Below are 16,851 nucleotides of genomic sequence, written 5' to 3'. Positions count from 1 at the left end.
AGTATTCATGTAGTTTTTGTCCAATGTATTCATCTTTCAGTTATCCTTTCAGTTAACTGTAAAACAACTATACTACTATACTGTATATACACTACCACAGTTGGTTTGATTTCCTTTATATTTATAGCATTATTTAATATCTATATTTATAATAAAGATATAAATAAGGCTTTAAGAATGTACTTACATATGTGTGTAGGTTGTCTTTTATGTTTTTTTTTGTGTGTTTCCACATACCTTAGGGTCTGGCTCAGTGATGTCAGAGCTGCTGGTGCAGTAGGCGGGGCTTGAGCGGGCTAAGGGTGGGCGTGCCACATAGAACACATCTTTGTTGCCACGGTGATCTCTGTCGAAGCCAGCCATGCCCGGGTGAGAGAGAGCTCCGCCTCCGGAGGTAGGAGATGGTAGACGAGAGATATCTATAGAACTACAGACAGAAACAGAAATGTATTTGGAAGTTTTATTTATCTTAAAGAGTTACACATTTGTAATGACTTTCAGAAACTCATTAAAGTTCTCAGTGCCTGTTAACCACCAACATCTCTCTTAGGTTGTCCAATCACAAGCGGAGAGTCAAGTAAGACTCTGGTTCAGACATTCATTCACATTCTGGTATTTTCATCTGTCTCAAATGTGTCTTTAGTGACCACTTCAGTATCCATTAGCTAAATATATTATTGAGCAAACAGTGCACTTTCTAGTACAGCAGTAATTTTAGACCCTAGGTAGTGAGCCAATGTAGTGAATATGAAACCACCTGAAATTCAGCCTACGAATTAAAGGTGGTAGATCACTGTTGATAAATTAAATATATTACAATATATTTATTGTATATTGTATTGAATATATTACATTCTTTTTTAACTTAAGGCATTATTTAGATGAAGACTATTTTAGTTATGTTCTAACAGCAGCTCAGACAGTAGTGTACCTGAAAATCACACGTTTATATTAATGTGCTTGTTCTAACACGCTGTTATTTCTATAGTAACAGTGCATTCACAGAGACTTGTACGGCGGATGCTCCACATCATCCAAGACTAATAACAAACATTTTTAAGTGTTCTTATTTAACAAAGAAAAATATATTATATGTTGACATTGTGAAGGTTTATGTGAGTATACATTTATTTAGCATTTACGGAAGGAGTATCCAGTGTCAGCGCTTTGCAACAGTCAGTAAGTTTTCCGCCATGGGAAAGTCTTAAGCACAAGGGAGATTGTGCTTTCTGGTTTCTCAATAACATTACAGTCTGCTTTTCTATATCTTATTGACTTCAAGAAAGAGAAAAAAGAGCCTGGTGAAGGAATGACTGTTTATAGCTGCTGTAAAGTATAATTAGGTGTAAGAAGAATAAATTACGATGTATAAGTAGGTACACCACCAATGTTTAATTCCTTACATACTTTTACTTGAGGGATGTTTTTGGTGACTTCATCTTGATTGTTTCCGTGACCACTTCTGCAGGGGGGTTTGTGTGATCAGATCATGTCTTCATGCCAGTTAAATGCTGTCCACTGGTAATTGGATCATCCAAGATGGATGTTAACGCTAGGTCTGAACAGGATTTCTGGAAACTATACCCAGACTATCAGGCTGTTATATCCAGCATAATATGTACATAGATCACTTCAAATTTGTGCAGCACATAATTCCCCATAATTCCTGTAATTCTCAAGTTTCTTTCTCTATTTGTTAATGAAGTCTGAGGTGTGCTCTTGTACCTGTTCTGCTCCCTCATCATCAGGCTCTGGAAGTCATTAGTGGCTGGGCGGCTGTAGGGCGTGCGTGCGAGGTGTCGTTCGGGTGGCTGGTGACTCGCCTGCCGGTGCAGCTGTGGGTTCCTCAGAGCGACGCTGATGTCGTTCAGCAAACGTGGCAAGGGCCCTAGCTTCAAGATAGCATCCTGGCACAGAAATGAGATTTATAATCATTGTTTTTATACATATAGTCATATTATAGTGATGTCTTAAAATGAATTATTTCAATAAGTGCCCTATATTTTCCCTAGTCATAACAGAATAGTAATAACTTTGCTAAAGAATCATGAACTTGGTAAAATGTGTTTTATAATTTATAGATCCTTTCCATAAAATGAATTTGAGTGCATACACTGGTTAAAGTAGAAAAGTGTTACATTAATATTTTGTTGTTTCCATATGAAAGGCAGGCCATGCAGTTCCGATAAGGGACTGGGCACGTGTATGATTTTGGGAGCTTCCAATTTAAATATTCATAGAATCTGAAATTATTGATGAGAGTGAAATTGCCTTTTGTTGTGGAACTGATGAAATTCTTTTTAATTCAATACAGAAAAAAATTATCTTCAAAATGAGTTTGGGGTAACCATTTAATAATTTATCTGTGGCCATTGCTAATTTGTTTTGGTTAAAGCCAAGAGGTGGAGCATAACAGTTTAATTACTTTATTACTGTACATTTATTTTTTTTACTTATTCATACTATCCTTGAGTTTTTCTTTCACCTACTACTTTGTTTCTTTCCTTTCTACTCACTACATTTCGAACATTTTTTTTTCTTTTGTGAATCTTTCTTGTACTTTTATGCTTAAAGTAATTTTAGGAGCATAAAAGTACAAGAAGTATACACAAAAGAAAAAAAAATGCCTGCCTCTGATCACACTGATTTAGTTCCTGATGGTAAATTAGTGAAGACTATGAAGCTGTACTTCAACATTAACCAGAGTATTCAATTAGTAACTTTTATTTAAGGAAGAATTCACTAACAGTGTTGACACATCTGCAGTATCTACCTTTCTAATTGCAAAGTGCTTTTGACATCATAAAAAATGAACAAAACAGGTTTTTGAGGTGATTTGAGTACTTATCCACTGTGCTGAAGAACAAATCCTTTCTGCTGCACTGAGAGCTGCTACTGAACAGAAGTGATGCCATAAGTGGACATTTATGGTGCTTTTGAGTCAAGGGAGAATTTCACTACATTTTTAGATGCAAAGCACCTCATAAACTGGACTTGCGAGTCGTGTGGGAGGCAGACGATGCTTTATGGAAAGGAAGTAGCACGAACCCACAACTACAGGATCTGACAAATGCATGTATGTTTGCACTCTCAAATGGTTTCTATATGACATAAAAACTCTGAAACCCACCCTACACAAATGCAGGCTACATTTTTATTCTGCTGTTGTTGCACCGGTTTTATTATAGGGAATCTGTTCACTTGGTCAGAGTGATGATGATAAAAGCATTCTCTAAGCTTTTAGTTTTTAGCATTCCTAATGATAAAAGCATTCTCTTAGCCTATGGTTCTCAAAGTGAGGTCTGGAGAACCCCAGTGGTCCGTGAAAGAACAGCCAATGGGACCCTGATTTTTTTCTTTTAAAACATTACTGGAAATCACAACCTGCAATTATCAAAGATATAATATTCATTATCAATTCCTTATAGTTATTGGCCTCTTTAATGGGCTTAATAAAACATTAGTAACTGAGGGGGTCCGTGTTGTTTTATTTATTTATTTTTACAGCCCTTTACTTGTGCTACATAGTGCCTGAATGTTTTCTATGTTTTGGTATTCTATGATGCAAATAAAAGTTCAGTTTTAATATAGGTTGAAACTTTTGAATATACTAAGCATTTTTGTCATCTGAGTGATGATACCATAGTTTCCTACATGATGCAGATACAGCTATGTCAATCGTCTATGAGAAATATGGTAACAAATGTGTGGTGGCCTGAGAAAACATTTTAGTTGGTAACATTTTACTTGGTAAAATGTTTTCATTATATATAGTTTTGAAAACTACTTTTCTGAACTAAAATCTGTTTCTCTTTTGCATGTATGTGTACCCCAATTGAGTTATAGCATTTAAATTCTTATTACTCCCAAAAAGGAAAAAGAGAAAAAAAATTGTGTTTAAAGATTTCATTCCAGTTGCAAACGCAGGAGCATCACAGACAATTTGACAGCCAGTATCTAATTATAAACTGAATTGTTGTCCTTTTTGCTACAGCACATACTGGAACTATCCCACAACTTGATCAAAGCGGTGACATTCACTGTTTGAGGAAATCACACTTTAGGCAAGTAATAATCAACCTGGTAAATTCACTACTGATTCTGAAAATTTGTCATAAAAGGCAAAGGCATACAATTGGACTAAAATCATGTAGTGTACATCTGGCCTGTGTTTGTTACCTTGCTCAGTTGGGCCATGACTTCCCAGAGCAGGCTGTGCAGGATAGAGAGCTCTCGGCCGAGGTCGATGTAACCCTCAAACGCCCCCGCGTTACTACCACAGTCCACATTACTGATCTCATAGAGGAACTGCTGCATGGATCCCCACTCCATCTCCAGGAACTCATTCATAAACATCATATGATCCTCTTTACCACTAAACCTACAGAATACACAGAGCAAAGAGGAGTGTGGGAGAGAGAGAGAGAGAGAGAGAGCGAGAGAGAGAGAGTGAAAGAGAAAGAGAGGGCAGAGAGGACAGAGAAAAAGAGAAAGAGGTGGAGCAACAGAGAGAAAGAGAGAATGGGAAAAGGAAAGCAAAGGAGATAGAGAAAGAACAGATTGACAGAGGGAGAAGAGGGAAAGAGAATGATAGAAGACAAATATGACAGAACAAAGAAAGAAAGAGGAAAACAGGAAGATGAAGGGGAAAGAGGGTTGAGTGGTCGATGGGTGACAGAGAAAAGGAGGGATTAAAGAGAAAGAGAGACAGATGATGAGTGCGATGCCGACACAGACGGAACAGCGATAGAGCAGAAGTTAAACTCTTCACCACACTCACACACACACACACTCACGCACACACACACACACACACACACCCACACATACACGCACACACACACACATCAGTGCTGGAGAGCAAAGCTAAATGAGAATGTTTCTGAAAGTGTGATGGAAAGCATGGCACATTTAAAAGCCTGAATTATACACAGTTATTGTGAAAGAGCCTGGGACAGGACGGGTGTAAAAGGGACGAGAGTGGATTCTGGATAATGAACATATGGTTACGATCCTAATGCAGTGTGTCTAGTGAGTAGCACAGATATGGTTTGGGGGTCAGTGCTATGTGTGGTTTGCATTGAGTCTAATGACTATAGTTCAGCATTTAACAGCGAGTATAGGTAGGGCCTGAATGACAGTTAGTCAAGTAGTTAGTAATAGTAGACACATGGTATGGGCCTGGATGGTATGCATGTTTTGGGTTGGGACACTGGAGTTTAGTGAATATGATTTGGGTCTGGAAGGTTAGTGGGTTGGGAAGTTTGGGTTGGGTAGGGATGCCATGAATCTTAAGTATGGGTATGGCCTGGATGATTAGGTTGGGCTGGGCTGTAGGGATGCCACAGATTAGTGTTTATGATATGGGCCGGAATGGTGAACATGGGTAGGGCCTTGATGGTTAGGTTGGGTTGGAAAGGGATGCCAGAGATTAGTTATTAGGGTAAGGGCATGGATGCTGAGTATGGGTTGTGCAGGGATTCTGGAGAGTAATGGTTTGGGCCTGGATAGTGAGCATGGTTTGAGCTTGGATAGTACGCATAGGATGGGCATGGACAGTTAGTCTGGGTTGGGTATGGATGCCAGAGATCTTAAGGATGGGTATGGCCAGGATGGTTAGGTTTGGCTGGGTACAGAAGCCAAACATTAGTGATCATGGTATGGGCTTGGATGGTAACTATGTGTTGGGTCTAGAACTTTACTTTGGGTAAGGAAGCAATGCCATGGATCTTAAGCATGGGTATGGCCTGGATGGTTAGGTTGGGCAAGGTAGGGATGCCATTGATTAATGATTATGGTATGGGCCTGGATGGGGAATATGAGTTGGGCCTAGATGGCTAGGATTGGGTAGGGATGTCTTGAATCTTAAGTATGGGTATGGCCTAGATGATTAGGTTGGGCTAGGCTGTTGGGATGCCATAGATTAGTGTTTATGGTATGGGTCTGGATGGTAAACATGGGTAGGGCTGGTTAGGTTGGGTTGGAAAGGGATGCCAGAGATGAGTTATTATTGTATGGGCCTGGATGATGTATGGGTTGTGTAGGAATGTTGGACATTATTGTTTTGACCTGAATGAGGAGTATGTCTTATTCATGAATTCTGAGTATTGGTGGATGAGAATGGGTTTAGTAGAGATACTGGTGTTTAGTGATAATGCCATTGGCCTGAATGGTGAGTATGGTTTAGGTAGGGATGCTGGAGATTAATTATGGGTTGGGTGTAGATGGTGAAAATAGCTTTGGTAGGAATGCTGGACCTTAGTAAGTACAGTTTTGACACAGACAGGTAGTATCTCTTGGGTGGTGAAGATAGATGGTGTAAATGGGCTGGATGAGGATGCTGTAATTTAGACATCAAGGGTTTTAATCCGAACTGGGAGTATATCTTACATGATTCTTACATGATTAGTATGTCTTAGTTTGTGGTTTGGGTAGGGTAGTAATGCTGAACGTTAGCCATTATAGTTTGGGCTTGAATAGTGAGTATGAGTTGAGTAGCGATTTAGTGATTAAGGGTTTAGTGACTTAGGGTTTAATGATAATGGCTTGGTCCTGTATGGATTGTATGGGTTGGGTAGGAATACCAGAACACAGACATTATAGTTTGGGCCTGGATGGTTAGTGTGGGTTGGATGTGAATATGATTTAGATCTTGTTAACTATTATGGGTAAAGACAATGGAATTTAGTGATGATTGCTTGATGCTGGATGGTAAGTATGAGTCAAGTTGGGAATGCTGGTGTTTAGTCATTATGATTTGGGCTTGGATGGTAAGTATGGTTTGGGCCTCAATGGTGAATATGGATTAATTAAGGATACTGAATTTTAGTGATTATGGCTTGGGCCTGGACAGCGAATATGGTTTGGGCCTGGATGGTGAGTATGGATCCGGCCTGGATGGCAGTGGACTCTAGTGACTGACTTGGAGAAGCTGGCCAGGCTCTGCACCACCTTGGCGATGAGCGTGAGGGTTCGGGATGTGCGCTCAGATGGGTACTCCTGCGTCAGGTTAAACAGTGATGGAGACATGATGGCTGGGCACAGGAAGCGCAGGAACAGTGAGGAACTGATGAGCCGATCTGCAATGTCCTCACGACCTCTTTCAGCACAACGAACACGCCACGATGCAAATACTTCCTTAAGTTCCCGGGGGAAAACACTGTAGAATGAAAGAGAAAGAGTAAGAATAGTAAATGAGGAATATGAAACATACAGTATAATGTACAATGAATTAGGAGAGAACCTTGCACTGGATTTTTGCTTTTTTAAATCCTCTCCAGAGCTTAAAGCACATGAACAAATCCTGGGGATCAATATGAAAACAAAATCTCTCAAGGTCCTATTGTCAGTAGCACAATCCACCCAGTAGCACCTGTTAACTTGTTTAAGCCCTTTTCACACTGTAGTCCTCGCCACGATTTGTTCCACTAGCCTTATATTTTGTACAACTTACTGATAATCAAAATCTATAGTTTTGCAGTTTAGCAGGCACTGAATGACAGGAATAGAAATGAAAGGGAAGAGAAATCATACCTTTACTTCACTTCTATATTTACTTCTACACTTCTCTCACCCTCAGCTTTATACCTAAAATTCTCAAAATGTGACTGAGAAATCTTGCACTAACTTTAATCCCTGTGCTTTGCTTGTTATGCTTAAGGCCAGTGACAATATGTAGGCCTTAACAATTCTTTGAAATCACTAACACTATTAGTTCGTGAATAAAAAGAAAAGTATGTAAGAACATACAAAAGCAAAACCTCGTGGTGTCCCACAAGGATTTGTTCTAGGGCCACCAGTATTTCCTTTTTTTCCTCATTTAACTATTGATAACTATAAACATCCCATTAGTTGCCATGCAAGTGAAATTAAAAATTCAATGTCTCAGACAATTCAAATAAGAAACACCAACAGAGAGACGAAATGAAAAGATATGGTATAGTGGATAGGCAATGATGTCTTTGGGCTGGGCACTCGGCCATCACCTCTTTCTCATTTTTCATTTGCATTGCTATATATATATATATATATATATATATATATATACATATATATATATATATGTTTAGGGGAACTGCTGTATTGATCATATACAGTACAAAAAGCATGTTAGGAGCTCAGGTGTTAATATATATATATATATATATATATATATATATATATATATATATATATATATATATATATATATATATATATATATATGTATTCTCTGTTTGTTAGATATAAACCTAGGGTGGTATTCTGATGTAGTACCCCTGCTGGGTTCTTCCTGCCCCACTCCAATTAACACCTGAGCTCCTAACATGTTTTTTGTACTGTATATGATCAATACAGCAGTTCCCCTAAACAGGAAAGACTTTTTAAACACTATACACTGGCTGGTTTAATGAATATTCCTTCAGTGTGGTAGGTGTATCTTGATTTTAATGTTGTAAATTCCATCTATTACTATAACTTCAGTAACCAGTGCAACTGATGGGAGTCTTGGTTTCTCTCAGTGTTTTTCCTCATTCTTGCTTCCTTTGTTCTTGCCACTTTTAGTTTGATTATCTTGACCTGGATTGCTGACTGTAGTAAAACTTGAATAAGGTTAGAATACCTCACAGTATGATTGTTTTTCTAGATCAGCAGAAATCAAGTAGAGTGAAAGGTTTTATGAGTGCTGAAAAGTAAGGATTCTACAGTGTAAAAGAAGTTTATGAACAGGTTCTTTCTGGGAGCCAAATTTCTTGGTCCGAAATGAAAACAGTGGGGTGCAAGAAAAGGGAGATCATAGGGGAAAACATACCAATGGGAGTTGATGATCTTGCAGAGTGCAAGTTCACAGCACATGCGTAGGTTAGCCTGGTGGTCTGGGAGCATGGAAGGTGGGGTTCGCATGGGGTCCACCTCACAGTTTTCCTCTGACTCATACAGTGCACGAATAAACTCACCTACACACACATTATCAACAATGGCAATACCATCAACATCGTTCTGGTCACCCGCTCATACTCAATTCCCCAAACAAGAATACCATCACCATATCATCACCAGCATCATGATCTAATTCTTGAGCAAATATTAGAGATTTCTTACACCCTGCTGAAAAATCAAGCTCTGTCTGACCAGCTACCAGATGCCCAAACACAGGCTGAGCTGATCAAGCTGGTAGACCATCATTGCCAGCTGGTAAGTTACTTAACACCTTCCTTATTATTTGTCTAAACTGATCATTTAATTTTTAAGATTTTTAATTGCCTTTAATTGTTGTGTCTGGTCTGACCAAGCTAGATGTTTCAGCAGGGTCATCATCACCACCCTAACCACGTACCAATGGTGTCTTTAAGGTAGCGATGTCCAACAAGTTTGAGGTACTCCTCTATGGCTTTGGTCGCCAGTGTGTTCTCCCTGAAGATCAGATGCTCTCTATCTATGAAACGATCCACCTCACTCAACGCCATGTCCGAGAGAAAATCCTGCACAAGAAAAACAACTCCTCTCAAACCTACTTCATCTTGTGCCAAACACATTTAAAATGATAACCAGCTTAGAGTTTATGATGTGCTTAGAGGTTTTGGGCACAGTGCTTTATCAAAAACAAGAGCCAAAAATTACCCTCAAACCTCATTTTCAGACAATCTAATGAGTCTGTAAAGTGTTCAGAACCTTTGCTGAGCTGAGATAATCACCCCTGCTCTGTTTCTGAAACTCAGAAAGGTGCAAAGTTAAACAGGAAGTGGACTCACGGACCTTGGCCTTGCCGGTGCTCTGTAGAATGTGCACCAGGGCACAGGCCACTTCCTCCTTGCTCTTCACACTCAAGAGTGGCTCCAGAACAGCACACAGAGTGCGGTAATTATTCGTCACATACTCTGCAAACTCCTTATACAGCTCCATGGGCAGGATACTCATAGTCTGGTAGCGTGATTTGAGCCTCAGTGAGGCATTAATGACCTTTCCACTGCCCACACCACCACCCTTTGCAAGGACACTGGGCTGGATGACTGGGTACCATTGCTCCACAAACTGACGGCCTGTGATGCTCGAGATGGGAATGCTGACCAAGCCAAGATATGTGCTTTTCTCCTGTCAAAAACACACACACATATCCCCAATTAATACAGGGCAAGCAGTGATAGTTGCCCATTACAGAGGTGTCAAATAAAATACATCTGGATCTGTTATAGATAACAATACATTATGGTTATCTCTAAATGAAAAGATTATCTTGATAACAATCTGGTATGTTTGGTCATCACTCAGACCTTGCGTCGCTTCTTGTCTGTCTCCTTGTAGAGGTGCAGGCGCAGGCTCCGGATAGCAGGGAGGTTGTTGAACTCAAAGTGCTCACCCCAGAACACTGTGTCTGTTCGAGGCTTGCTGGTGGTGCGCGCGTACAGCATGTCATCCAGACACAACTCGCAGTAGTAGCGCTTTTTAGGTGGAAGATCCCGCGCCTCGATAATCCACAATTTAAGAACATTGTCCACCCGACGACTGTTATCCTGCAATGGTATCAAAATGAAAATGACGAATGAGTTAAAGCTTTGTCATGTAAGAACTGCCCTCATAACTTACTCCATATTGAATAATACATTTATTCAGTTGGCAATTCCACGGAAATGTCAATAGACAACAAACCCCTACACTTCTACCTTTATGAAGAAAAAAATCTAAATGGTATGAATTTGAAAAATGATCCCCCACCCTAGGTACCCTGCCCCTTTCCTGAAATCCAGTTTAATGAAAGGTACTTCTCCTACAAATACTTATATTTAATCTTAAGAATGAAAACATTTAGCTTTCACTCAGAGTCCAGTTGTTGACACATTCCTAGTTTAAATGCTATACTACACGCAGCTGTTTTTAATGAGTCTCAGCTAAAGCTGACAACCCATGCTAGGCTTGTTCGGAGATATTTCACATGCTCCTAAATAATGGTAATAAAGGCTAATAAAAGACAATACAAGTATCTAATCAACCACTGTGTAAAAAATCTATACAGCACAAGAGCATATATATGGAATAATCTAGAATAATATGGAAAATACTCATACTTTGCACCTATTTCTGAAGTGAGTTTGGGGGTCATTCAAGGTTCAGCAAGACTAAGCTCATCAGACTGCAGTCTTTACTCAGCTATAACCATAATAATCACACTGGCTAATGAGTCCTAGCCCCAATTCTCTTTTCAATAAATGTAGCAAACAGCTGCACAAAATTAAATCACTTTTCTAACAGATGAGTTAATTAGCTGCTATACTGTCATCACAACCTTCTTTGTTATTTAAATTTCAAGCTGTTGTCACTGTTTCAATAACAAGAAGTACATTTTGGTTTTTGAAAAAATCTTTCATTCTGAGGTACAGTAGTCCTCCTAGGAGTTACAGAGTGTTACATCAGAGGTTTCATTTCTCTTGCTGCTTGCTTCAGGAAAGGCAGTTGTGGATTTTTCACCAGCAGCAATTTTACCAAGATAGTTTCTGTAAATTTTAGTGTTTGTTACTTATTATCTCTTATATATACTTAAAATTTCCAAATCCTAAAATGTACTATTCAGTAACTACATTAAAAAGAATCCAAAATGCTTAATTTTATTAGTTTAAGTATTTTGCTGTATCATAGAGGAGCAGATGTGTGGAACCATCTATTTTCCCCTCATTTTCTCCAATTTTGATCATTTGGCAATTTCCACACACTAACTAGATCTCCCCTATCATGCTACAGCCAAGGCCAATATGCTCCTCCTTGGAGACATCAAGCCAGCCACTGCATCTTTTCAAACTGCTGCTCATGCTGCATCACAGGGCAGCGCAACACACTCAGAGGAAAGAGCTATCCACCCTCTTCTACATACATGGTCCCACAGACGCTCATGACTGGTTAGTATCACTTTGATTGACAGGGGATATATTAATACCACCCTTCCCTCCCACCCAAAGAGTATGGACAATTTGCTCTCTTGGACTCCCAGTCACAGGTGACATTCGAATATGCAACCTTCAGATGCTTTTGTTGTGCCACTTGGGAGCCCACCACATTTTTATTATATTTATCATATTTATTTCTACAGATTAAAACACTGGCTGTAGTTCAGCATTTCCTAAACTTGAACCATCATGGCTTCTGTAGCAGATCCCCTGCTGTGGCTAATAATGAGAGGAGAAAGTTTTCACAGATTTCATAGATTTTTTTAGATTTTATTTCATTTTAACCTCTCTTGGTCTAATTAGTGAACTGATGAAATGGCTTGTCTAAAAAAAGCTGACAATGAAAACAGATGTTTCATGATAACTGGACAAAGAAGAATGCATTCTCCACTTCAACTACAAAACACATATCTCATTTGTTCTAGGAATCTATACCTCTAGTCAAAAGTGGTAACATGAAGCATCACTACGAAACAAAACCTAACCACTTGCATCATTCACTTTGCCTCTATTGAAAATCTCATACCATATGTCATATACACCGATCAGCCATAACATTAAAAGTACTGACAGGTGAAGTGAATAGCATTGATTATCTCATTACAGTGGCACCTGTCAAAGGGAGGGATCTACTAGGCAACAAGTGAACAGTCAGTTCTTGAAGTTGATGTGTTGGAAGCTGGAAAAATGGGCAAACGTACAGATCTGAGTGACTTTGACAAGGGCCAAATTGTCATGGCTAGAAGACTGGGTCAGAGCATCTCCAAAATGGCAGGTCTTGTGGGGTGTTCCCAGTATGCAGTGGTTAGTACCTACCAAAAGTGGTCCAAGGTAGAACAGGCAGTGATCCGGCGACAGAGTCATGGGCGTCCAAAGCTCGTCAATGCGTGTGGGGTGCAATGGCTAGCCTGTCTGGTCTGATCCCACGGAAGAGCTACTGTAGCACAAATTGCTGGAAAAGTTAATGCTGGCTCTGATAGAAAGGTGTCAGAACACACAGTGCATCGCAGCTTGCTGCGTATGGGGCTGCATAGCTGCAGACCGGTCAGAGTGCCTATGCTGACCCTGTCCACCGCCCGAAAGCACCTACAATGGGCACGTGAGCATCAGAACTGGACCAACGAGCAATGGAAGAAGGTGGCCTGGTCTGATGAATCACGTTTTCTTTTACATCATGTGGACGGCTGGGTGCGTGCGCATCACTTACCTGGGGAAGAGATGGCACCAGGATGCACTATGGGAAGAAGGCAAGTTGGCTCAGGCAGTGTGATGCTCTGGGCAATGTTCTGCTGGGAAACCTTGGGTCCTGGCATTCATGTGGATATTACTTTGACATGAACCACCTACCTAAACGTCTTCATAGCAACAGTATTCCCGAATGGCAGTGGCCTCTTTCAGCAGGATAATGCACCCTTCCACATTGCAAAAATTGTTCAGGAATGGTTTGAGGAACATGACAAAGAGCTCAAGGTGTTGACATCCCCTCCAAATTCCTCAGCTCTCAATCCGATCGAGCATCTGTGGGACGTGCTGGACAAACAAGTCCGATCCACAGAAGCCCCACCTCGCAACTTAGAGGACTTAAAGGATCTGCTGTTAACATCTTGCTGCCAGATACCGCAGCACACCTTCAGAGGTCATGTGGAGTCCATGCCTCGATGGCTCAGAGCTGTTTTGGCGGCACAAGGAAGACGTACACAATATTAGGCAGGTGGTTTTAATGTTATGGCTGATCGGTGTATAAAGCATTAGAATTATATAACAAGAAATAACAAATATCTCTACATTTGACAGTTGGATTTAGTTATAAAGCCTGAGGAACAGCCACCCACGTTTCCCACCTTGTTGGGTTTAACGGCTCGCTGCAGGTTCTCGATCCACTTGTCCCGCTCAGCAGCCGATCGACAGGCAAAACACTTTGTGCCTGAGGCTGTTGTTACCTAAAGACCACACACATACATATACACATGCCAAAAGGTCATGTTTACAGTGGCTTGCATAAGTATTCACCTAGCATCTTGGTTGCTTTTCTGACCTATCCGTGGTCACTGACACTTGGTGAACAGCCTCCTCTAGAATCATGGTTGTGCCATATTCGATTTTTTAAAAGTAGATTTAATGGTGCTCTGTGGGATGTTCAAATCTTGGGAATTTTTTTTTAATAACAAAACCCTTGTCCTGGATTTGTTTTGATAGCTCCTTGGTTTTCATGATCCCATTTGTTTAGGTATGTTTTCTAACAAACTCCAGGAACAGGTGTATATATATACTGTATATTGAGATCGCATGACACTTTAATTGCACACAGGTCGACTTCATTCAACTAATCATGTGACCTCTGATAGTAACTGGTTGCACCAGAACTAATTTAAGGATTTCACAGCAATGTTTTTTGCAAACTATATTGATTTTCCCTTATTCAATATTACAGGCTATTTTGTGTAGACTCATGACATATAATGTCAATTAAGTCCATTTCAGTTCCAGGTTGTAACACTGCAAAATGTGAAAACGTTCAAGTGAATAGTTATGCAACACAACTGTATTAGTTCAAGCCTGGCTATTTCTGTTTTATACACACACGCACACACACGCGCGCACACACACACACACACACGTACCTCAAAGCAGTACTCCTGGCCGAGGATGCTGGAGTGGACGGGCTTGATGATGGCATCCTCGTCCAGCGTGAGGTCCAGCGCCTCGGCCGCGCTGCTTGGCGACAGCAAAGACTCGTGGGAATGAGACTCCTTGAAGCTCTGCATCAGACGTGTTCTGCAGCAAGAAAGCCGTAAAAGAAGGACTAATAATACAGCCATAACAATACAACAGCTGATGGTTCCCCTTTTGTTCATTATGGTGTGATGTTGGTGCTTCTTACTGTGCATTAGTTCATAGTGTCTGAAAGAGCAGCCTGTCAGATAATTTGGCAAAAACGCTCATGGCGATCTTGAACACCACTCAAGTCGAAATATGACCTGAAGGCCTCAGGCTGCAAACTTTCATAACAGAGACCAAACAATCGAGTTGTGATAGACATGATTTATCGACAGGGCTGGACAATACCTGGGCAATTGCACTTCATTTAAGTACTTAAGTACTATTTTGGAAGATTTGTACTTTACTCAAGTATTATTGAAACTTGAAAACTAACAATTTACTTGTACTCTAAATTTACAATAGAAAAAACAAACATTTTACTCCTTACATTTTCAATTTGACTGTCAAAGTATTCATTAAAAACCTCAAATACCATGAGATTTTTTTTGTCTTTTTGGTAATTTTGCTTGCTAGTTTTTCTTGTTGTTAATGCCGTCTTAGCATTCATTCCATGATTGAACATTGGCTAAACAGCAAGGCAGGTACTAGATTTGTCAACAAACAAACAAAAAAATAATGTCTGTATTGTTAATATTTGATATATTTTAATATTTTAAACTTGGGCTAAACAGGTTGTAATCTGTGCTTACTTTTTCTTTACTGGTTAGCCGTCTCGTCTTCTGGCTACTTTCTTTCTGCTAAATATTGTCCCTAATATAACTTTTGAAATTTGGTACTCATACACAGTATACCAGCACTAATGTAATTTTTTTAGAATACTGAAAGGATAGAATGTAATCTAACCTAATCTAATCTAATCCATTTTTGATAGCTTCTGATCATAGAGTATACCTAATGAACTATCAACTCAAGCCCTGATTTATTAAAGGTGTGTCTGTGTAAAAACTGCAAAAACTAAAAATTATGTAAGCTGATTTACTCAGAGGCTCTGCAGAGGATTTTGTGTTTGCTTTAACAAATAAGCAATTTGGGTTGTTTACACCAAAAGGTGCAAAATACATGGTGAAGTTTAACACCTGCAATGTGATTTACTCCAGCCTGAAAAAAGGCACTTGGGGAACGGCAAGTGTGTGAACAAATGAATACAACTGAAGGGCAGGTATTTACAGAAGTCCATTTCCACCATTTAAAGGCAATCATTTTCTGCCCCAACTTTGCAAGTGACATAATTTATGCAGTTTTTCTCTATAAATCGCCTGCACCGTGCCCACTAACTCTGATGAAATGTATGACATTGCACTCACAATTTAGCACTCGTTATTTGGGATCTTATCAGGCCCATATCTATACACAGTGTATGGGTTAAAGGCACAGTATATACAGTACACAGTATATGGGTTTTTAGTCTCAGAAAGTTGTGGATGATTGGTCATAAAATGTTGATTGATTTTCTGTAACATAAATCACATCATTTAAGCCTAACAATAGCAATAAATGAACTTTTTAAAAAAATTATTGTTGTTGTTGGTGTTTTATAAACATTTCTGTGGTGACATTTTCTTTAAGTTTTCTTCAACATTCTGTCAAAAAATTAAATCAGGTATTCTGTAACAAAAGTAACTGTTATCTGATTAAGTATATTTTAAATGTGTCCATGATAAGTATATATAAGTATATTTAAGATTGAGTATATTTTAAATGTGGCTGTATTTGGTCTAACATCGGACTTTTCTGGATTGGATTTTTTTTTTGACTGGCTTCTCAGATTATGTAATCCAGATGACATGTAGTAGTTTGTTAACCAATACTAACTAATGCTGTTAATTCAGGTCATTTCAGAGCATAAAGCCTTCTATATAAGCAAGTTGTCACTGGATCATTGTGTATTGGAAATCTGTAAAACACAGCAGCATGAGCAATATGACAGCGTGAAGTCCATCCTTATTGGTATATGGATAGGAATTCATCCTTTGTAATGAACCTGAACAGTCTTAAAGATAAAGCCCTCGGCTCTGCCGTATGACAGGCAGATGTCACGTACTGACAGACGAGAGTCTCGCTCCAGCACAACGCAGACCGTCATGTCAATTAGAGCTGGAAATCTCGAGCCACCTCACGTGAGGATGTGAATATAAAACTCCTTTCTACATCTTGG

General features: G+C 39.6%; 1 protein-coding gene across 5 annotated transcripts in view; it reads right to left on the bottom strand.

Annotated features, from left to right (window-relative positions):
• Window positions 1-16,851, bottom strand: part of syngap1a (synaptic Ras GTPase activating protein 1a) — a 126,849-nt gene that overhangs the window by 17,006 nt on the left and 92,992 nt on the right. For all 5 annotated transcript variants that reach the window (XM_034307383.2, XM_053236700.1, XM_053236699.1 and 2 more), the window contains 10 exons: window positions 14,537-14,690; window positions 13,757-13,855; window positions 10,251-10,490; window positions 9,736-10,071; window positions 9,317-9,461; window positions 8,792-8,936; window positions 6,923-7,159; window positions 4,180-4,381; window positions 1,726-1,907; window positions 238-427 (listed from right to left, as the gene is read on the bottom strand). In XM_034307383.2, the coding sequence (XP_034163274.2) occupies window positions 238-427; window positions 1,726-1,907; window positions 4,180-4,381; window positions 6,923-7,159; window positions 8,792-8,936; window positions 9,317-9,461; window positions 9,736-10,071; window positions 10,251-10,490; window positions 13,757-13,855; window positions 14,537-14,690 (1,930 nt within the window). The remainder of the gene's footprint in view (window positions 1-237; window positions 428-1,725; window positions 1,908-4,179; window positions 4,382-6,922; window positions 7,160-8,791; window positions 8,937-9,316; window positions 9,462-9,735; window positions 10,072-10,250; window positions 10,491-13,756; window positions 13,856-14,536; window positions 14,691-16,851) is intronic.

This window comes from Pangasianodon hypophthalmus, chromosome 9 (assembly GCF_027358585.1).
Source record: "Pangasianodon hypophthalmus isolate fPanHyp1 chromosome 9, fPanHyp1.pri, whole genome shotgun sequence".
NCBI classification, from domain to species: domain Eukaryota; kingdom Metazoa; phylum Chordata; class Actinopteri; order Siluriformes; family Pangasiidae; genus Pangasianodon; species Pangasianodon hypophthalmus.
This window is presented reverse-complemented; position numbering and strand designations above follow the sequence as displayed.